This window comes from Bubalus kerabau, chromosome 21 (genome assembly GCF_029407905.1).
Source record: "Bubalus kerabau isolate K-KA32 ecotype Philippines breed swamp buffalo chromosome 21, PCC_UOA_SB_1v2, whole genome shotgun sequence".
NCBI lineage: Eukaryota > Metazoa > Chordata > Mammalia > Artiodactyla > Bovidae > Bubalus > Bubalus kerabau.
The window spans coordinates 40467693-40490425 of NC_073644.1; the positions used below are offsets into that span (position 1 = coordinate 40467693).

At 42.0% G+C, this 22733-nt stretch overlaps 2 protein-coding genes across 3 annotated transcripts in view; both read right to left on the reverse strand.

Moving 5' to 3' along the window:
* The window catches only part of LPIN2 (lipin 2), a 375312-nt gene that overhangs the window by 191269 nt on the left and 161310 nt on the right, over positions 1 to 22733 (reverse strand). The gene's annotated exons all lie outside the window — the stretch shown is intronic.
* Positions 1 to 22733, reverse strand: part of MYOM1 (myomesin 1) — a 120810-nt gene that overhangs the window by 66616 nt on the left and 31461 nt on the right. For both annotated transcript variants that reach the window (XM_055559208.1, XM_055559207.1), the window contains exons 6-13: positions 19569 to 19661; positions 17004 to 17092; positions 16844 to 16906; positions 14992 to 15156; positions 12477 to 12638; positions 5501 to 5642; positions 2290 to 2489; positions 427 to 483 (exon numbers count right to left, since the gene is read on the reverse strand). In XM_055559208.1, coding sequence (XP_055415183.1) covers positions 427 to 483; positions 2290 to 2489; positions 5501 to 5642; positions 12477 to 12638; positions 14992 to 15156; positions 16844 to 16906; positions 17004 to 17092; positions 19569 to 19661 — 971 coding nt within the window. The remainder of the gene's footprint in view (positions 1 to 426; positions 484 to 2289; positions 2490 to 5500; positions 5643 to 12476; positions 12639 to 14991; positions 15157 to 16843; positions 16907 to 17003; positions 17093 to 19568; positions 19662 to 22733) is intronic.

The window sequence follows — 22733 nt, forward strand, 5'->3', positions numbered from 1 at the left end:
TGAGTGAAGGCAATCAGGCAAAAATTAGTAGGATTCCATTTACGTAAAATTGTGAACAACATAAACAACAGTGACAGAAAGTAGATTAGTGATAGCCTGGAGATGAGGAAGGAGCATGAGGAAACTTAAGGGGTGGTGGATATGTTCATTATTTTGATCACATTGGTGATTTCACAGGTATTCACACATGTAAAATTTATCACATTGTACGTTTTACAGACATGCAGTTTGGTCCATGTCATTATACCTTAATAAATCTTAAAAAAAAAAAAAGTGATCCTCTAACAATATGTTACTTCATGATCTCCAAATACTTCAGTATGTTTTTTCCAAAACATCTTAAATAATATACACCATACCTTCCACAATAGCTAAACCGAATGGCAGAACATTGGCAATACTATCAGGGGAAAACGTAGCTTTTACCTGTTGGTTCTTCCTCAGTGACAATGATCTGTCCAGTCCAGGGTGCTGAGGGCCGGCCTAATAGAGATAAGTGTGAAAAATCAGAAACATTCACAAACGCAGTTCAACTGCACTGAGAAACTGATAAACGGTCCAGATTCATCATAAATGGGTTTGTTACTAGCTTGTACCTTCCTAATGAGTCTTACCAAGTGTGTGCATAGTATTTGGGGGCAAGGGGCACAGCCCTGGGCATCAAACAACTCACAATCTGCAAGAGCCCAGAACTTGCCGGGACAGAGTCCATGTTTCTGGAATTGTACTCACACAAGCAAGGGGAACAGCCTGTGTCCATATACTCTTCAACATGTATCTCCTGAACCACGTAGGCTCTCTCACCCTACTTAAGAGATAGCATACACCTGGGAGAAACCTCTCGAGAACAATGCAAGCCTGGCTGTTTTGAATCTGTCATAATGAAGATCAAAGTGATGGCGGGCGTTGTTGATCATGCAGTGAAGCTCAACCAAAGGTATCTCTTTCCATTACTTTTAAAACTGTTACTTACAAAGGGAAGCATTTTTGATCCCAAGTAAAGGAAAATGAGTGACTCAGGCAGTATAGAGTCACAGAGGAAATTCATTTCTGTGATTGTAGAAAGACATCAGAGAGAATGGTTCAACTCTTGCTTTAAACGAGGTACTTTCCACCAGAGTGTGTACAAAAACAGAAAGGTGAAATGCAAGATAAATTATTTTCAATTCCGGCAAATCTTATTTTCATTGAAATTTATAAAGGAGGAGTAAGTGAAAATATGAGATGGAATTAAGAAAGATGGAGGGAAGCTGGATGAAAAGTGAAAAAGCAGGTGAAAAGTGACTGGAGAGCAGTTGAGGAGCCTGATCAGAGAGTCTCCAGAGAGAAGGGGGCATCATTTTATTAGATTTTTTATTGATGCCACTGCATGTGCTTAAGGTCAAGAAAAGCTATAAATGTGGTAAATGGCACAGACCAGTAGTCCTCAACTGGTGATTTTGTGCCCCCAGGGACATTAGGTAACATCTGGAGATAATTTTGATTGCCACGATGGGGGTGAGGTGGTGAGGGTGCAGATTCTACAGGCGTCTAGTGGGTAGAGGCCAACGATGCTGCTAAACATCTCACAATGCACAGAAGAGCCCCCACAGCAAAGAGATAACTGGCCTAGATGTCAGTAGAGCCAAGGTTGAGAAATCTGACATAGACTGAAGTAGGAAGGTCCAAAAATTCTTCACTGTCATTTTATGGTCCCTATTGTTAAGGATGCTATATTGGTTCCCATGAAACAAAAGCAGGTCATAATTCACATACCACTATTTTGACATCGAGACTTGGAGGCTAACTATATGAAAAGATTATTTTTGACTGCCTAATACGGAAACTCGAGTACAGATCAGATATAATGTTGTAAATGTGATTTTCCTTTGATATCAGAAGCTCACAGTGTTGCGCTATTAATGCTATAAGGGATAAATTCAGTGTTAAGAAAATTACCTTACAATTTTAAGAAACTAAACCAGAAAGAAAAGTATATTGGAAGTGTTCTAATAAAATGAATAAAAATGCTCTTCAGGCTCCAGGTTTTCATATTTTCATTTCAAACACAATGCCTGGAACTCAGCTAAATAAGGCAAAGACTCTAAATAAAATAAACCCCTTAGTGAATAGATAAATTAAAAAACAGAAAAAGTTTTTGTTTTTGTTTTCTTCCCCCTAGCATTTTTCTGATCAGTAAAGGATTTCTTATTCTCTTCTCCCTCTGGTGGACGGGGGAAGAATAACCTTGCAATGGGATCTACAGCAATCATTTTTAAAAGGTCATTCTGAAAAATAAGAAACACTTACTCTTCAGCCTAGCTTTCTCAGCCGGATCCAGAGCCGCCACGGGCTCAGAGACTCGAGAGGGCAGGCCTATCCCAACTTTGTTCACAGCTCGAACTCGGAATATGTAAGAACGGCCTTCGATCAACCCAGTGACTGGGAAACGAGCAAATTTCACAGGAATGTCATTGCACTGAGACCAAGTGTCTGTGCCCACCTCACATCTAAGGGAGAGAGAGAGTGATAGACAAGAATATGAGAGGGAGGATGGCTAAGTAGATGGCTTCAGGGCTGCAAACCCCACTCCCCGCCCCCCCACCCCCACCCCAGTGCTTCAGGGCTTCGCTCTGTAAAACATCCACCTGGAGCAGCCTGCAGCAGATACATAACTGCAGGCACTCAGCTCCACTCAGTTGCAACGGATCTACTCTAACAGTTAGGAAAAGAAACCTCAGAGCTTTCATGAAGACATGTACATCCTTCCACCTCACTAAAAGCGAGCAGCTGAGGGGTCTCCTGTGCTAAGCAGAGGGGCTTTTGGGAGGGGAAAAAAAGAAGCAGGCGGGTATGCACAGTTTTTACATAGCAGAAGGGGGAGGACCCCCCAAACATCCCCCCAGATAAGGTCTTCAGTTCTACCACTAGTGACTTATTTCTTTATCGTTCTTAGGCATTGTCTTTTAAAAATGGAACTACGGTTGAGAAAGTTAACACCTGACAAGACACCTCTCTGTACTATAGTCTGGAAAGAGCTCACTGGTTGTCACTACACGCGGTGTGGGTGGAACAGCGAGATGGGCACTGTATTTTTTTCTTATCAGATGAGACTGATGAGATGCAGGGAAATCCTTGGGCCTGGCAAGGGAAGGCTAAGTCCCTGGAACTTCTGATTTCTTACTGGGGGCCTTTACAGCAGCCAATGGCTGGGGAGAGAGGGGTCACATCCCAGGAGAAAAAGATGACAGTCCATATCATGCTTTCAGCCTGATCAATAGAGTCTGAGGGGCCCAATGTGTGACCTCAGAATGCAGCAGTAAGTAACTCACTATTTTTTATGAGCAGAGCACTGCACTTTGAATTTTTATCACTTCCCCAACTCCGCTCTCTGTCCAAAGGGTATAATTTCCCAAAGGATTCTCAAGGGGGAGGAGGGTGCCAATGGCAGTCCAAAGGCAGTTGGAGTGGGGGTGGGGGATGTTATTTTCACTTCCTTACCATCACCCTTCCATTCTTTGAGATAAATGGACATTTTCTTCAATCTTACGTGAAATGGTATCAAATAAGGCTTCAGTCTATGCCTTCCACTCCCTCCCTCTGAATTTTCCTTTGTAGGAATTCTGGAGCTGCTGTGAACTGGCCAAGGGGGAGAGCTAGAAGGCTTGGACAAGCAACAGACCTCCCCTGCCTCCAGGAATTCTGCCAGGAAGCTCCCTCTTCCCCTGAGCAGATACTGTCTCAGTGACCAGTGGTCCTGGAACTCACTTCCAAACTCTCATGTGGGCAGAAAGGAAGGTGGGGAGCAGCTGCTCTGGAGACTTCCACAGCAAGAACACAAACTTAGCATTTTGCCACTAGGACTCGGCGATGGGTCAGCTACTTGCTTCCTGTCTGTAATAATGGCACCTACCTCTCAAAGAGTGGCTGTGGGTTAATGGGGCAAGCACGTGAAATGTTTAGAACAGTGCCATGCACACAGCAAATGCTTAATAAATATTCACCACATTATGGTTATTTTCATTATGACTAAAGCAAGAGGAAAACAAGATGTACTGATTGTCCCTGGTCTTTCAATGATCAAAGTCTGAAAATTCTTTGTAAATCTACCAAAGACAATAATGCAGAAACTGTGAGGATGAAAAAGAACCTACCTAAAATTTCACAAGTCATCATTACTCAATGATGAAATAATGTGGAAGCATTTTAGTATAGGTTAAATTGTGTATAACTTATTATAAACATTTCTCTGGTTGGTTCTGAGCCTGGTAGGCATATACTTATTTATTTCTAGAAATATTAAGTTTAATCCAGCTTGGTACAAACCTGTTATACTACAGTGGCACAGGTTATCTGTTCCTAGTGGTTTTTACAGTCAGACTTTATTACTCAAAAATGGAAGAGAACTGGAGCAACTATTTGAAAAGAAACTAAATCAGACAATAATGGTTTTAGGTCAATAATCTAAATTTGTTGTCTACGTTGGCTAAGCTCACTGTCTAATTCATGTGTGGTGGTTTAGTCGCCAAGTCGTGTCTGCCTCTTTGTGACCCCATGGACTGTAACCTGCCAAGCTCCTCTGTCTATGGGATTCTCCAGGCAAGAATACTGGAGTGGGTTGCCATTTCCTTCTCCAAATTCATGTGTAAGGCCCATTTACTATAAATATAAAGCCTCTAAATATTGGAGAATGTAAACAGCAACAATTTGTAGATAAAACATAGTTTAGTACTATAGATATTTATTTGTCAAGCTGATTCTTCTGATGTAAATAAAATTTTGTTAGTGTCCCTAGAGTATTATTATTTAATATTCTTAAATTACTGACATACTAGGAACATGGACATTATGTGTGTTAAACACCAGCTATTTCATTTCCAAAGTAGCCTCTATCAGGTGTACAGATTCATAATACTCTTGTCAAATTAGTGACTTGGGCTGGTAGTAGAATTGAAGAACTATCTTTGAAATTGAGGTAAGCAGATAGTTAAGTATATATTCATACCAATCTGTTTGGAGACAGAGACAGAGAGGAAAAGAGGGAGACAAGACTGGTAGAGAAAACACTTCACCAAGAAACAGTGGGAGAGGGTTTTCCAGGTTGTGCAGTGGTAAAGAATCTGCCTGCCATTGCAGGGGACGTGGATTCTATCCCTGATCTGGGAAGATTCCACATGCTATGGAGCAACTAAGCCCATGCGCCCCAACTATTAAGCCTGTGCTCTGGAGCCTGGGAACTGGAACCACTGAAGCCTGCATGCCCTAGAGCCTGTGCTCCACAAGAGAAGCCACAGCAATGAGAAGCCTACACACCTCAACTAGAGAGTAGCCCCTGCTTGCCACAACTAGAGAAAAGCCCACAGAGCAACGGAGACCCGGTACGATCAAAAAATAAGTAAATAAAATAAAAATTAAAATCAGTATTTAAAAAAAAAAAAAAAGAGCGAAAGAAATGGTGGGAGAAACCAAGCAGGCATCTCTATAACCAATCACTCTAACTGAAGTCATTCTAGGTACTAACTTATCAATAAAATATCCCAGAATTGGACTCCCTCCATCCACAGCCGGCTGCTTCCAGGTGATGATGATGTAATCTTTGTTGGCATCCAAGCACACCACGTCCAGGGGAGAGGCTGGGGCTCCTTCAATCTCTGCATCGGCATCTGGGGGGATACAGAAGGACCCCGTGAACCCTCTCAGATGCGTTGTGTTAGCCCCCAAAACCAAGGTCAGGCCTTTCTTACCACATCGCTGCAGTGGCTACATCGCTGGCCAAGTAGTTGTTTATTATCGTTGTCGCTGTACAGTTGCTAAGTTGTGTCCAAATCTTTTGCAACCCCACACCCCACAGGTTTTTCTATAGCCCACCAGGCTTTTCTATAGCCCACCAGGATTTTCTGTCCATGGGATTCCCCAGGCAAGAATACTGGAGTAGGTTGCCATTTCCTCCTTCCGGACCCAGGAATGGAACCCACGTCTCCTGCTTGGCAGGCAGATTTTCTACCACTGAGCCACCAGGGAACTCCATTTGGCCCCAGTAGAGCAATCATCAATGTTGTAATTTGCTTACCAAAATAACAATGTGTGTTTTTCACCCTCAGTACAAGCAACATTATGTCAGAAAGGGCTCTGAAAAGGACCCATGACCTTGGCCTTGTGGCCCTTGCCTGCCCAAAATATTCTAAAAGAAAATAACTATGGAGACGTCCGAGACTGCTCTCAGAAAAGTCTAATGTAAATTATGCCAGAATGTCTGTTCTTAAGATAATTATTGTGCAGCGTTACTCAGAAACTATAAATGGCTCCAAGGGGGAGCAAACGGCCCCTTCTGTCACCTTCTGGATCCACAAGAGAAGAACCAAGAAGTTTTGCCCATCCCTATGCTGGGACTACCATTTTGGAAGAGAAACAAAAACATTCATTTTAATTAAATGTTTGTTCCCAAACTGAAGATACTTGCGAAAGGAACTCTGATGCAATACCCACATCTGAGCTTAGTTTATCTGAGTTTAGCAAAAGTCCAGGACTATACAAGAAACAGAGTTCAGTGACTGCCCATGAAACAGGATCTGCTGACTGTAGGTCCCCTCAGCAGTGTGTGCACAGATAAATTAGTGACTTGGGGGTGTTTTTAGGTGGAAAGGAAGGGGAATGAAAATAACCATTTAATAGTCTTTTAAGTGAGAACGACTAAGATAGGAGGCAGAATCCCCTGGGGGAGGAGATCCACAGCTGCCAATTCCTGCCGACATCCGGTCAGCACTTTAATAACTGGAATTAGTAGGGGAGGAGGCTGAGACTTGCAGGAGCCACTCACCCAGGGAAAGCACTCTTGTTGACCAAATAAGAAACACTTTCTTTTCCAATGAGCTACACTTATGTAACTCTTGTAAGTCACCAAAATATTTGCTAAGAGGGCTGAGATGTTTGTTTGTATGCTTCTGAATCGAATAGGTGTGTGTTATCTGTGAAGGGCTCAAATCATTTTGGTTTTGAACATTCTGTTTCTTGCCCCATGAACTTGTGTGAACTCATGAACCTGCAGGGTAATATGTCCTGTGTAAGTGCTATAGGAGAATCTAACTAAATCATCGTGCCTGAAACACAATGCAGAATCCCTGCATGCCACACGATGGCAAACGGGCATTTGGGGAGGGCAGGGGAGAAACGTCTGTCCTTCCAGGCTTTCAGAGCACTGGATGCTCGGGAGAAGGTCAGCTGATGGTGAAGGTGGAGCTGAGTTGTGTGCTCAGTCGCTCAGTCATGTCTGACTCTTTGTGACCCCATGGACTGTATGGAACCCTCCAGGCTCCTCTGTTCATGGCATTTTTCAGACAAGAATACTGGAGTGGGTTTTCATTTCCTCCTCCAAGGGATCTTCCCGACCCAGGGATCAAAACTGCATCTCTTGAGTCTCCTGCCTTGGCAGGTGGATTGTTTACCACTAAGTCACCTGGGAAGTCCCAGAGTGGAGCTAGCAGGAGGTAGAAACGCTGACTTTAATAGGCCTAAGATTTGCTCAGCTGCAATGAAGGCAGCTGGCAACCTCTAGCCATGCCTTTTTTTTTTTTTTTTTTTTAAAGCAAAAAGCCCGTAGTATAACAACTGGTAAACTTGGTGCTGATAAGTAAATTTATTGTGTGTAACAGAGCCTGGCAGACAGTAAGCATTTAGGGAGCCATTTCTCAGCATTTCTATAAAATTGCTTAGAATATGCCATTTGTTGTGTGGACTTGAAAATCTTTCAAAACACATATTCTGTATAGCAGCTGCTGGAAGTCAAATCTGAAACTGTTATGTTGCTTCACACTTGTGCTCTCGCCTTCGACAGCTGCTGCAGGGCACCTGGCCCATGGCACCCATCTGGTCAATGTCAATTCTCTTCTTAGCCTCTGCCCTTTCTTCTCCCAATGCTCCAAATAGTCAAACTTTTTGTAGCTTTGATTGATTAGGCCAAAGATTAGCCTGTTCCTCTTTTATATTTTGATCTCTGACACAGGCTATTTAATAACTTTTTTCAAAATGTAAGAAATTCTATTGTTTATCTTTATTATAAAAGTAGTGCATGCTTATAAAATATATGATAATAAAAATATATGTTAAAATCCCTCTTAATTCCATAACTCAGAGATTACTACTATTAATACATTGGCCTAAACTTTTCTGGATTTTTTTCTATATTTATAGACTCAAAAGTGCTTGTTTTTCATAATCTAAATCAACTACATTTCAATTTTTTTAAGATTGTTTTTTAAATAAAAGTGGGATTAGACTATATAGTTTCATGTAAACTGTTTTTTAAAATATATTTCATATTAATTACTATAAGTATACACCATTAGAGGCTTCCCAGGTGGCACTAGTGGTAAAGAACTCATCTGCCAATGCAGGAGACATAAGAGCCACGGGTTCGATCCCTGAGTTGGAAAGATCCCCTGGAGAAGGGTACGGCAACCCACTCCAGTCTTCTCTCCTGGAGGATCCCATGAACAGGAGAGCCTGGAGGGCTCCAGTCCACAGGTTGCAAAGAGTGGGACATGACTGAAGTGACTTAGCACGCACACATACACCATTAGCTTTCATTGTTGTGCAGTACTTCCATTGTTTTTATGGACTGTTTATTACACATTATTTTCAACTCTGATTGGTGGATACCTAGATTCCTTCCAGACTTTCCCCAAAACAAACATTCCTTTCTCAGTTTTGTCCACTAAAATTCTTAGAACTAGAATTGTTAAAAGTGCACACTTGATATATAGTAACAAAACACCCTGAGAAAAGCTGAACCAATTTACACTCACCAACATGTTTATACATCCATTCCTTCATCCTAATGGATTCTAAAAACCTTGTAAATCTTCTGAATGTAAAAATCTTTTGAATTTTATTGCTTTATTAGCAAAAACTTTTTTATCCATTTATCTGTCAATTGTAATTGTTTTTTCGTTACATTTATATCCCATCCATCACTTTATTATCTTTCTCTGCTCTCCCCACCATGTATGTGTGGAGGGGTGGGGAGAATATTTAGAAGTCTCAAAGAATATGTTTTAAAATGATAATTTTGGATATCTCTGGATGGTAGACTTATGATGGCTTTTCTTTTGTCCTTTTTTGCTTATTTACATTATCTATTTTTTTTCAAAAAGAACATATAGTATATATGTAATAAAACCCTGGCCAAAAGTGTACATCTCTGAAATGTGTTTCTGCTGACATATGGTGCTTTCTGCACTGATCATTCTGGTTCAGAAGCTATTTCCTAAGCAACAAAATACCAGAGCTCTAAAAAAAAGCATGGAAATGGCTTCATGTAGCTCAAAGTTTAAAAAAAAAAAAAGCAAAACATAAAATGTCACTTAAAACACTCTGGCAGTTTTTCAAGAATTAAACACAAATTTAACATATGACCCAGCAATTCCAGTGGTAGCTATCTAACCAAGAGAAATGAAAGCCCAGGTAAATGCATACAAATAGAAATCTTCATAGCAGCATTATTCATAGTAGTCAGAGAGCAGAAACAATCCAATTGTCTATCAACTGGTGAATAGACACATAAAATGAAGCATGTCTAGTCAGCAATAAAAAGAAGTAAACTACCATCATAAAGAACCTCAAAACATGCTCAATGAAAAAAAAAAGACAAAAGTGAAAGATCACATATTCAGAAATGTTTAGAAAAGAAAGTCTATAGTGACAGGGAGTAGATTAGTGGCTGCTTGGAGGCTAATCTGGGAATGAGAGTGGGGAAGGGACACAAGAAATATCTCGGGTGGGGTGGGGTGTGATGGGAATGTTCTAAAGTTGGATTGTAGATGGAGGGCTGGTGGTGCACAGCTCTATAAATATTCCAAAAAGCACTGTCCACTTAGCATGGTTGACTCTTATGGTGTGTAATTACATCTCAACAAAGATTTTTTAAAAAAATAAAAGAATCCAAACTATAGCATTTAAAATAAACTTACGAGGGGAATCGTCTTCTAAAAGTTGAATTCACAACTCAATTTCTGAGGCTCGTCTTTGCAATTTCATCTTTCCATGAATCTTCTCAATTCTCTCAACATCTGATACATTTTAGAATCTTCCCTTATTTTGTGAAATGAAGACCAGCTTAATGATAAACTTCAATCCTTCCACCTGTCTGCAGTTAGTAATGTGAAATTTGGCCTCAACCTGCAAAGGACCATGACCCTGGCATGGCCACTGAGAAATGTTATTGAGAAGACCCTGGACTGTGTCTGAGCTCCTAGGAAAAGAACACAGAGGGACTCCTCAAGGCATCACTCAGTGCTTTCTGAGTCACCAGAGAGACTCTAGTTCAGGTAAGACAGTTGAGAGCAGAGGCAAAGACTGTTTGCTTATTCAGTTCTCATCTGGCCAGGACTATCAAGGTGGTTAAATAAATATACTTGCTGATAATTTCCAATGTGTCCATTTTCACTGCAAATGACCCAGAAGGCTACCCTCTTTTCCCCCTTGCAAGATCTGACTTTTTCCAAAATACCCAGTTTTCAGTTGGTAGAGATATCCATGTATCTTTATCAGCAGCTGATCTGAGGCAGAATCCAATGATCATTTATTATTGCTCAGTACGGCTGTGGTGTAGACTGCTCACCGTCCCTAGTGTCCACTCCTCCTGTTGCCTTTTGGTACTGGAACCCTTGATCTTCCACGGGTAACATGCTGTCCAGCTAGAACTCCATCACCCCAGCTCCCCAACACACATGGAGGTGTATTCACCAGGAAGAAGTGCTGTGTGCATCTCTGCATCTCCCCTCCCACAGGCTGGCCTGGGAGCACGGGGCAGCACACAGGGCCAGCCGAGCAGCAACACAGATGGGACCAGAGGCTCTGAACGAGTGCTTTGAGCAGGACCATCTGGACCACCCTTCTACATTGATGGACACAGGACAGAAATAAACTTCTTGTTTTCAAGTTCCATTTCAGCAGCTTAGCCTATTCCCTGACTAAAATCCTGGGTTAGCCACCAGAAGACCTGCATCTTAGTACCACTTCTGTTTCTAAATAACTGTGAAGTTTCTGCATGCATGCTAAATCACTTCAGTCGTGTCTGACTCTTTGCAACCCCATGGACTGTAACCCACCAGGCTCCTCTGTCCATGGGATTCTCCAAGCAAGAGTACTGGAGCGGGTTGCCATTCCCTTCTCGACCTGCGATAGAACCTGTGACTGAACCCAGGGATCGAACCTGCATCACTTACTTCTCCTGCATTGGCAGGCTGGTTCTTTACCACTAGTGCCACCCACAAAGCCCGTGAGGCTTTTGGGAAATCAATTTACTTTGCTGAGCTTTAGTTTCTGCATCTTAAAATGAAGGGGAATCCTAACATTTTGAGAGCCTTAGACTTCTTTGGAAAATTAGTAAAGCGGAAAGAATAAAGGTCCAGGGCTGACCTCCTTCATCCAGCCATGTACCCCAGGAGGAAATATTCCTCTGAGTTAACCATCTCAGCACCAGGCACCAGACAACTAGGCATGACCCCTATGGCTTAGGGTCCACTGAAACTGTTCACACTAGCCGATCCTGAATTGTTTATCCCGCCCCGCCTTGCCTTTTCCACAGGAAATCCAGTAAAGACTGTGGTCCGAGCTCTCAGAAGGGTCTGACCCTTCTTCTTCCTGAGCGAGCAATGCGGCTGCCTCCCCGTGTGGCCCAGTGTGGGTCTCCAGGACCTGTGAGTGTAATACACTCTATTTTCCTGAGCCCCTCCTCTGTCTGCTCGTGTGGCCACACCTGACTGACAGTCACATAAAAGAACACAGAGCACTACCCTTGTGGCCAGGACATGTTCATGGTCTTCCAAGTGTGCTCGGATCTCATGTAGCAAGAACATTTCCACTTGTACATACCCTACCCGTTCAAGACACTGCTGAGAAAAGAAAGACTGTTAAAATCAACAATCATAACTTGTCTTAAAGATTCGGTTGTAGCATCTTGCCTCCTAGTTCGTTAAAGCTGTAAGAGAAGGCCTGGAATGAAATAATAAATTAGCTCTCCAAAACAGATGAAGAGTGAATGGCCATTGCTATTTTATTGTTCCTTCTTTAAATGACTTCGTTCACATCATTAGGATGTAGCCCCTCAAGCACCTGCAGAGGACGGCGCTGGCGGCTCACTGAAGAGGCAGCACAGTCTAGAAACTGGTCACCTTCAGGCTGGTGCTTTTAGGGTTGACCTTTTCACATCCCTTCTAACTTTACCGGATGCTAACATCCCTGTGCTACATCATCCGGGAGAATTTTTTAATTTTTTTGGCCGCACCATGTGGCTTGCGGGATCATAGCTCTCAGACCAAGGATTGAACCCTGGCACCCCAGCAGTGGAAGCACTGAGTCCTGAACTCTGGACACCAGGGAGGTCCCGGGAGGAATTTTCAAACAGCTCTTTCATCGTTACCCAAAATATGTTTGGATAGATTGATATGAACTCAGTGTTTTAAATATTCTCAGATGTTCTGCTTTTTGCCAGGCCTTACCTCGAACAAAGACGTAAGCACTGTACTGTTCATAATATTCTCCCATTCGTGCACGAACTGTGTAGAGACCTTCGTCTTCCTTGTTGAGATGAGAAAATGTTAGTGTTGCCCGATCGCCACTCCAATGTGTTTGCACCCATTTTGATGGAGAAACAGGTACCCCTGGGGGGAAAAATGTAAACAAATTTACTGACTTCTTTCTCCATTACTATCTTCTTCCTCCCTCCCCCCAACTCGCTCCTCTCTCCATCTCTCTCTCTCTTTATTCCTCTTCTTCTATATTGGAAGCTATCTATTAGAGGAAGTCTGTAGGGCTTTGAGTCATTGTGTCATATTTATATTGGTTAAAATGCTAGACCAGAAGTGAGGGAACCACGGCCAGATATATCATCTGGAAGACCCAGAGCAAAATGAAACTGCAAGGCTCCTGGCTCAAAAAGCAGAAGAAAAAAATACAGTTAAGGAATTAAAATATAAAACTTATTCCTCTAAAAATAGTTTATTATTTATAAAACGTAATAGGGTAATACAAATTGTAAGAAAATAATTATTTTCATGACATAATTCTTACATACAAAACAATACTTTATTTTGTGATATGTTGATTGATAACACAAAATTTTTTACTTATTTTTTTGCAACCTCAGTTCTTAGGCCATCAAATTTATACTTTTAGCAACTTTATTTTAAATTAATAAAATTGAAAGTAAGATCATTCAGTCTTTGGAAATGCAAAGTCACAAATAATTTTGATTTATTTTGAGAAAGATCTTTCTGCTGATGCAACTATTAATGCTGCTGTTAAGAGTGCAGTGGGGTAGGTGTTGGGAGAAAACCCTGTTCCTGATGTTGGGTGCCCACTGGCAATTCATCTTCCCTTTTCTACTCTCTGGAAATACAGTCCCTTTAATTTTTGCACAAAATATATTTTTCAGCAAACAGTCTTTATAGCAGAAAAATCATATGATATAAAATGTTGTAGTTCTATTTCACATTAATTAAATGTATGTGGGTAAAAGTTTATTTTTCTATATAAAAAATGTAATCTCTGATGATGGTTACAGTTCCCTTGTTATCTGTAATATAATCTTATGTAGTTTTATTTTTTTAAGGAGAACTGGGATCTTTGTTACATGTTTGAATTTTTAATTTGCAATTCTGTATTTTACCTGACCATAATTGGTTAATTTAAATAATTAAATAGGCCCCCAAATAAAAAAAAAAAGTGCTATATAGTTACAGTATTATACACTTTTATACTATATACAATTATATAGTTATGGTTATAAAATTAACATTAGGTTAATCCTCTGATAAACTATTTTAAAATATAAATTTTTGTACTCTAGAGCTGACAATTCTTGAGGAACAATTTTTTCTAAAAAGATCTCCTTATACAAATAGTTTCATGTAAGTCTAAATTTAATTTTAAATGTATATTTACATAATGGTATCTTAAATGTTTCCTCTTACATGTCCTGTAACTTGTGATGACTTCATGATTTGTATATAATTTAAATGCCTATTTATACATTTTCTTACTCCACTTTCGATTATGAGAAAAATTACTTAGAAAAATCTTTCTTGTTAATAAACTGCTTCACCCAAAGTTCTGTATGGAAATAGTGTTCATTTTCACTGAATGTGGCAATCTTTAAATTCAATTTTTATTTCCAAGCCTGTGAATATTTGCTTTGCAATGTTGTAGCAGTTTTCATAAACAGAGAGTCCAAACTCAGAAGAATTCTAACAACTGCCTTATGTGCCTTACTGCAATACCTGTATACACGCTTCTATTTTGTAATGTTTTATAGACAAAGTGTACTGTGTGATTGTTCCTGTCACGGTGCTTAGGCCAGGAAGTTCATGTTTGAGCAGATCCCACCAAGACGGGTCCTGGAGATGCACAGGGGACCTGGGCTCCCACTGGGGCTCCCAGGCTGCATCTGGTGGGGTCTCTCCCCCCCTCTAGGCACGGCCAGCAGCACTGCCGCCGCTACCGCTGCAGCTACCACTGGCTTCACTCCGGGCTCAGGTCCTGGTCCCAGCCACGGCTTCACGATGGCCCGGCCTGCCCGGTGCCCACACGGACACTGAAGTTTAGGCCAGCTGCGTGGTGAGCACGCTGACTACCACCCACAGTGGTACCACTGGTACCGCCTGGGAACCAACAGGACTTCCCTGGATTTCACTTTACCTTACCAAATAAAATTAACTTACAAAATGAATATATATCCAACTTGTAAAATGAAAATACATTTTTTGTAATCCTTTCCCTGTATTACACGGTGATAAGAAATTATGATCTCCACAAACATGTTATAAAAGTTCTGCTACTCTAAAATATGTGTAAAAACTTTTGTAACACCCTGTATGTTATGTCCTCTACTATCTAGTTTCTGCCAGGTCTGGTAAACAGAACTGCAATCTACAGACATTCATGCTTTAGGACCAAGTCCGGTCTGTGACCTTCTGCGAATATGAGCCTCAGTGAGAATTCATCATTAAGGCTCACCATTTCGGTACCACTGGATCTCTGGCTGGAAATGTTTAATTTCAGGGGTGATAACTACACGGCAGCCCAGACTCATTGTCTCGCCTTCTCGCCCGAAAGACACTTCAAACTTGTCATCAAAGTGGATCTCAAACCTGGACGCATAACCGTAAGGGGTCACGGCAACTGGGCACAACAGAAACAAACATCAGTAATTCATTTTTTCTCATCAAAGAGACATAAGCATTTTAATGAGCACAGGCCGAAAGCAATCACAACAAACCTATCAAATGATTTATAAATCATAGTTTCAAATTTTCCAGCTATTGTATCTCAATATAAATCAAATGACAAGAGAAGGATCGGATTTGGGATATGTTCTTCCTTACTCCCACCCAGCACCCCTTCTTGTGCATGGGATTGATACCAATGATTACAACTAGGCATATTAAAATTAGGAGCCATTCCATGAAGTATGGAGAGACATCAAGCCAATCAGTTAGGAAAACTGACCCATGAGTCAATATTTCCATAACCATTTTCAAAACAACCACTTATTTTTTAATGTTTGGAAAATAAGAATTTGGGGCTTGACTACCATTTCCAGTCTGAACAGTGTCAGCATCTAGTTGCTGAAGAACCATAAGGGCTTTACTTGTATTGCTTCCCGTGAAAAGAAGTTCTGATGCAGATGACATGATCGAAGTTCACAAATTTATAAATTACTATGGATCAGAATACTAATAATTTGTTATTAAACCACACTTAGAGCTCATTTTACATTGCATTTTGTAAATTAGTGTATGCATTTATTCATTCATCATCAAATACTACTCTGCATCAAGTTCTAGGGTCCAAAGATAAAAGGTCCAGCCTAGCCTTCAAGTGGCTCATGGGTCAGTGGGAGCAAACAGTTAACAATTAGTGTCCAGTGAGTAGATGCCCTTACAGAGGGGTCACAGCCTCCACCCGGACACATAACCTAAGTAGGTGGGGGCTGGGGTACAGTGGGGGGCCGACAGAGACTTCTTAAGGAGATGATGCTACACTGGATATATAAGGATGAATAAGACTGCCTTGATACAGTCCAGACTCTATATATGTGTGTGTGTGGTTAAGTCACACTGCAGGTTTGTATAATGATTTTTCTCAGCTTAAGGAAAGAAAGACTTAGAAGCATTCGTCATTTTTAGCCCATCACATGCAGGCTTTTATAAAACCAGAATAAAGCAATTATAAGCAGAAGGAGACTACAGTAGCCAAAGAATCTAAAAAAATAAAACTAACTACAGGTAGTATTACGTATATGTGCTAAATCACTTCAGTCATGTCTGACTCTTTATAACCCTATGGACTATAGCCTGCCAAGCTCCTCTGTCCATGGGATTCTCTGGGCACAAATACTGGAGTGGGTTGCCATGCCCTCCTCCAGGGGATCTTCCCCACCCTGGGACTGAACCCACGTCTCTTATGTCTCCTGCACTGTCAGGCAGGTTCTTTACCACTAGTGCCACTTGGGAAACCCATTACATACATACTAGCACATATTATAGACTATGCATTTATTTTTGGGCTTCCCAGGTGGTGCTAGTGATAAAGAATCCATATGCCAGTGCAGGAGATGGAAGAGACATGAGTTCCATCCCTGGGTCAGGAAGATCCCTTGGAGGAAGGCATGGCTACCCACTCCAGTATTCTTGCCCAGAGAAGCCTGGGCAGGACAGAGGAGCCTGGCAGGCTACAGTCCATGGGTCACAAAGAGTCAGACAGAACTGAAATGACTTAGTATACCTGCATTTATTTCAGTGTTATGGAATAGCTTATTATACAGTATTGTACAGAGACGACACAGAAAAAATATTTTCAGACTTACAGCTGAGGGGCAAGATGGATGCCCCCGAATGGAAGCGAGTATCATCAAGCTCTCCCTTGTATCCTAGAAAAGAAAGCAGCAATTTTTGACAACTGCTTCTTGACCTGAGAATAAATTTTTTTAAAATACACTGTGAATGAAACAAGTCCAGCAAACCTACTCTTTACCACAACCGAAGCATATGCTGAAAGTTCTCCTTTGGCATTCATCGCCGAGGCCCGGTACTGAGCTGTGTCTTCAAAATCACACCTGAAAGAACAGAAGGGATGAGTGCCCGGTGCAGTGACACTCCTGGTACAGTTGTCCCTCAGTGTCTGCAGGGGACTGGTTCCAGGACCCCCGTGGATAACAAAATCCAAGGAGGCTCAAGTCCCTTAAGTCAGTGGTCCTCAATCTTTTTGGCACCAAGGACCAGTTTCATGGAAGACAATTTTTCCAGGAACGGGGCACAGGCAAAGGCAGGGGGCTATTGGTTCAGGCAGCAATGGAAGTGATGGGGAGCGGCAGATGAAGCTTGGCTCACTTGCCCACCACTCACCTCCTGCTGTGACACCCCTATCCTAACAACCATGGAATGGCACAGGTACTGGTCCTCAGCTGGGGGATTGGGGATCCCTGTTTTAAGTAAAATGGAGTAGTATGCTGAGGCCTCAGTACCCATGGGTTCCGTCTCTACAGATAAAGCGGGCCGATGTAACTCCTGACTGTTTTGTCAAGGATCTCTTTGCTAACATGACACATAGCACATCATCGGTTAACACACCGCTCTTTGGGACTCTTGACAAAGCTACACTTCCTAATCAAGTTCCCTGTGGGATTTTACATAGGCCAATAGATCTACCTACCAACAGCTATAGTCCACTATGATCCTAGCTTGAGTTAATTTAAAATGTCCAAAAATAAAAGCCAACAAAGTGTTGAGTATATGGAGCATGAACAGTGTGATGAAAAATTGGTTTAAAGTTGTATCTGGAGCAAAAAATGTCTGGTCATGTACTTTTGTAGCAGGTAAGACCCGGAGGGGCCTCCCTGAGGATGGGTTTCAGTCTGGCTGTTATAGTGTGATGGAAAGACAAAGAAACAACCTCTCCTTATAGATGCCCAAACAGATTCAAGTTTGTCTAATGTGTGGTTCTGTGTTTTAGCCTCAGAGTACAAACATGTTATCTGTCCCTCAATTCTACAAATGTTCTGGCCCACAACACAATACAAGAAGTGCCATTCGGAAGTTCCTCTAAGTTATGATGCAGACATAGGGATGTCTTGGGAAACCTGGGTTCGATCCCTGGGTTGGGAAGATCCCCTGGAAGAGGGAACGGCTACCCACTCCAGTATTCTGGCCTGGAGAATTCTATGGACAGAGAAGCCTGGAGGGCTACAGTCCATGGGGTAGCAAAGAGTCAACTCAACTGAGCGACTTTCACTTTCACTTTAGAGAGAGAAGGCTTTTATGCAAAGATGAACCGGCTAAGATTTCAAAGCAAGCTGTTTTATCGTTGCCAGGGTTCATGGTCTTCACTGTTCTTCTTTAGTTTCATTGGTGAAATTTTAATTCTTGTTGAAATTTTACAGACATACATAGAATCCCAGGTGGGGCAATATGGTTGTTTCTTCCATAGTTATTTAATTATAAAGCAACCACACAGCTCGTTGCCGACTTGGTTGAATCACCGACTGACAGAATGGATGGGTCCTTAGGAAGGGGTCCCTGCTTGGAGATCATCCCAGGGTCCCAGGGCTCTGCTTGAAGCAGAGTATGACCTGTGCCAACCTCTCTGATCTGAGAAAGCTGTATATCTCCTGAGATTAGAACGACTTAAATTCTACTTTGACTTCACAGCATGTAATGGTTTTATTTGAACTGGAAATGCTGGGAGCTTGTGTAACTTCTTCATCCACATTAGTAGGCTTGGATTTCAAAACCATGTTAGGAGACATGATACCCCTTTGAAGACCTAGAAACTTTGATGTGGATTCTGCTTTAAAATTTTTGCTGTTGATTTGCTTTAAAAAAACATCCCAGTGTCAGGCCCTGCATCCATCTGACAGAATAGGCACATAGTTTCCATGCAGTTTCTGGTGAGCTAAAGGAAAAAACAACTTCTCTAGGTCCAGCTTACGCTCAGTGTCACCCACCTCAAACTTCACTAGCCTATACTGATTAAAGGCAAATGTGTACCATGCTGGTGCAGATTTGGGACTCTGAGAAGACATTTGAATATAAATGCCTATTTTGTAACTTATTTTTCTTGCTAATACCTGAGAAGAACTCTCAAGTACATAAAAGGATTGTTGTTTAGTTGCTCAGTCGTGTCTGATTCTTTGCGACCCCATAGATTGTAGCCCGTCAGGCTCTTCTGTCTATGGGATTGTCTCAGCAAGAATACTGGAGAGGGTTGCCATTTCCTCCCAACATAGGGATTATACTTGAGTCATCTGCATTAGCAGGCAGATTCTTTAACACTGAGCCCCTGGGAAGCCCATACAAAAGGTTAAATAGATACAAATGAATTTTTCCTCCTCATCTTTGACTAAATTCATAAGATCACTTTGGGCAGTAACTTGGGCTTGGTAAGAATGTCATGATTATCACTCATAGGTGTGCACCAAGAGAAGCAATACTCGGGACTGTCCTCCATCCTGATACCACCGCGTAGGGAGGAAGAAGGGAGAACCCCCCGCCAAGCAATTGTCGGCAACATACACAGACCGTGATGTTTCTTACGCGATTATCTCCAGAGTGTGCATTCCATATCGGCTTTCGATGATATACTTTCCAGGATGTGCCTGGACATTTATTGGCACCTGGTTTTTATACCTATGAGACAATGGAAATGAGGCGAAGTAAGTTGAGGTGCGAACAGCTTCATGATTAACACACACACAATTGTTCCTCTTGAAAAAACATCTGTAGACATAGCACAGAGGTCAGTAGGAGAGTCTGCTCAATAAATGCAAATAAAATTCATTACAAGTATCATAAACTTTCTTGATGAATGTGCTTCCCTCCTCCATTACAAAAATTACATTAAAGAAGTTGGCCATTCACAACCTTGTGTTTGTATCTTGCGTACATAATTTTGAGTGGAAAGAGCCAGATACAAAAGAGTATAATGATTGTTTTTACGTAAAGTACAAAACAAGAAAAGATCAATTAATGCTGCTGGAAGTCAGGGCAAGGGGCAGGGATGAAGGCGGTCCCTTGGGTGTTGATAATGTTTGGTTTCTTGATTTTGGTGCTTGTTACCTGGGTGTAGGTGGTCTACAAAAATTCGTCAAAGTTCTACATTTATATGCCATACCACCCTATTTTGTGTACATATTATACTTCAATAGATGAACTTAAAAATGAAAAGAAAGACAACCATTGTTGACACAACAGAGAGAAAGGCTTTGAGTAGGTTTTTTGTTGGCTGTCTGTGTAGGATGAAAGCAAAACATCCTTCCCACTGACATTCCTGCACATTGTTCAAAACCTTGTCATTGCATTGAAAGCTCATTATATTTGTTTTATTCTGTCATGAGCAAACATAGCTCTCAGCTTGGAAGAACTTAGAATATCAGTCATGAAAGAAAACTACTGATAAATAGAAGCTAAAAGAGTCTCTTTTTTTGACTGCCGATCCCTGGCGAAGCCTCTCAGTCTGGAGAGGCAGGGGCTCCCTGGAGGGGCCCCTCCTGAGACACTGGCCCCTGAGTCTTCACCTTGATTCATCACCACGTCCTCATGTTCTCAGTGTGTGCTCAGTCGTTCAGTTGTGTCCAGCTCTTTGCAACCCCACTGACTGTAGCCAGCCATGTTCCTCTGTCCATGGGATTCTCCAGGCAAGAATACTGGAGTAGGTTGCCATTTCCTACTCCAGGGGAGCTTCCCCACCCAGGGATCGGACCCACGTCTCCTGCAGCTTCTGCATTGGCAGGAGGATTCTTTACTGTCTGAGCCACCAGGGAAGTCTCATGTTCTCAGTAGCCAGTAGCTAAGGCGCTGGACCTAGCTTTTCTGCTTAAGCCATTTTCTGCCCCAAAGGGGAGCTAAATTTCATTTGTTTCCTTTTCAAACATTCCACTTCATGTGCATAGTTATCACAAATAATGCTAAAAACCATAATAGAGACAGTATTTACTGAGAGTCGGGAAAGGCTCTAAGTACTTTATGTCTAGATTAGTAAATTCAATCCTCACAACAACCACATAAGGTTGCACTACTTTTTAAAGAATGTAAATATATTTTTATTTGGCTGCGCTGGCTCTTAGTTGCAGCATACAGTATCTTTAGCTGTGGCACACGAGGTCTAGGTCTAGCTCCCCAACCAGGGATTGAACCTGGGCCCCATGCATTGGGAGCTCAGAGTCCCAGCCATTGAACAGGGAATTCCCAGTGCTACTACTTTTAAAATCATTCTCCAGATGAAGAAACCCAGGCACAGAACAGTTAAGTAGCCTGCCCCAGCTTTAACAGCTAAAACAGCAGAGCTGGGATCTGAAGCCAGGCGGCCTGGCTCCTGACAACATGGGATGCTTCCGTTTTCCAACTGGTCTCTATTGGCTGTTACTGTTTAGTCACTAAGTCATGTCCAACTCTTTGCCACCCCAGGGACTGTAGCCCACCAGGTTCCTCTGTCCATGGCATTTTCCAGGTAAGAATACTGGAGTGTGTTGCTGTTAACTTCTCCAGGGGATCATCCCAACCCAGGGAGCAAACTCACGTCTCCTGCTTAGCAGGTGGATTCTTTACCACTGAGCCAATGGGGAAGCCCCGTTCTCTATTTAGCTGCATTTGATTTCTTCAGATTTTTGGACATGGTTATAAGCATATTTGGGAGCAAGGAAAGTTACAGAAAGGGAAAGAGAAAGGAAATAATCCTCAGCCAGTCCTTTCCTCTCCCCAGCTTGTGTACACACACACACACACACACTCACACTCACGCCCTATGTCCCTAAAATGCACCCTTTTCTACACTTTAGAAAATACACCATTCTCCATCTAGCAAAATTCCAATTCATCTTTAAGGCTCTGATCAAATGCCACTTCAATAATCTCCTCCCTAAAATTCCACGCAACAGCATTTCCACCTCTTCACATCAGTGTTACTTGGTTCAAATGGGAAGGTATAACGTTAATCAAATTACGGTTGGGTAAGTGTCACTTCTGCTAAACCGTGAGTGCCTTGCAGATGGGGACTCTGTCTGATCCATATTGATTTCTATTCCCACTCTCAAGGAAGCAGCCATCCCAGGAAAATATTAGGCAGTGTTTATTACACTGGACTGCACAGAGTCATTGGGTAACATCATAAATTCAATTGTACTTCTTGAATTTTGGCAAAGGAACAGAGTTCTGACAAATCCATCCTTCACAATATGGATAATTTAAAATTAGTGCAGATTAAGAAGGTATGCTGAGGCTGTTTGTCTTGGTTTCCTTGGATGTGAAACAGGAGGGTGGACTGGGAATCGCAGCTGTGTAGCAAGTGTAGGGGCACAGCCTTCTGCCCCACCCTTGGGAATCATTCCTAGCTCTTTCTGACAGTCCAGAAACAGCCTCAGGCAGCTGTCCCCCCACAGGGCTCCAGGCAGACAGAACTGTTTGATCTGAGATGGGCTGTAAAAAGCAATCTGCTGGCTGCTCTTAATTTGGAACATTCCTAGTTTGGATGAATGACAGGGTCGAACACATTAATCATGAGCATGTTCTCCTGACTGAATCGGTTTAGGTCATTTCACACCTGACTCAGAAGCTTCTTTTTGCTCAGTTTTCTTTGTGCTGGGGTATTTGCAGTATTTCTTCCCAACATAAGAAGATATAAAAGACACACCAAAGGCGTGTGGCCGGTGCTACTTGACCAAACAACTGAGTGACACTTGATTTGGCTTCTGACCAAAAATGATG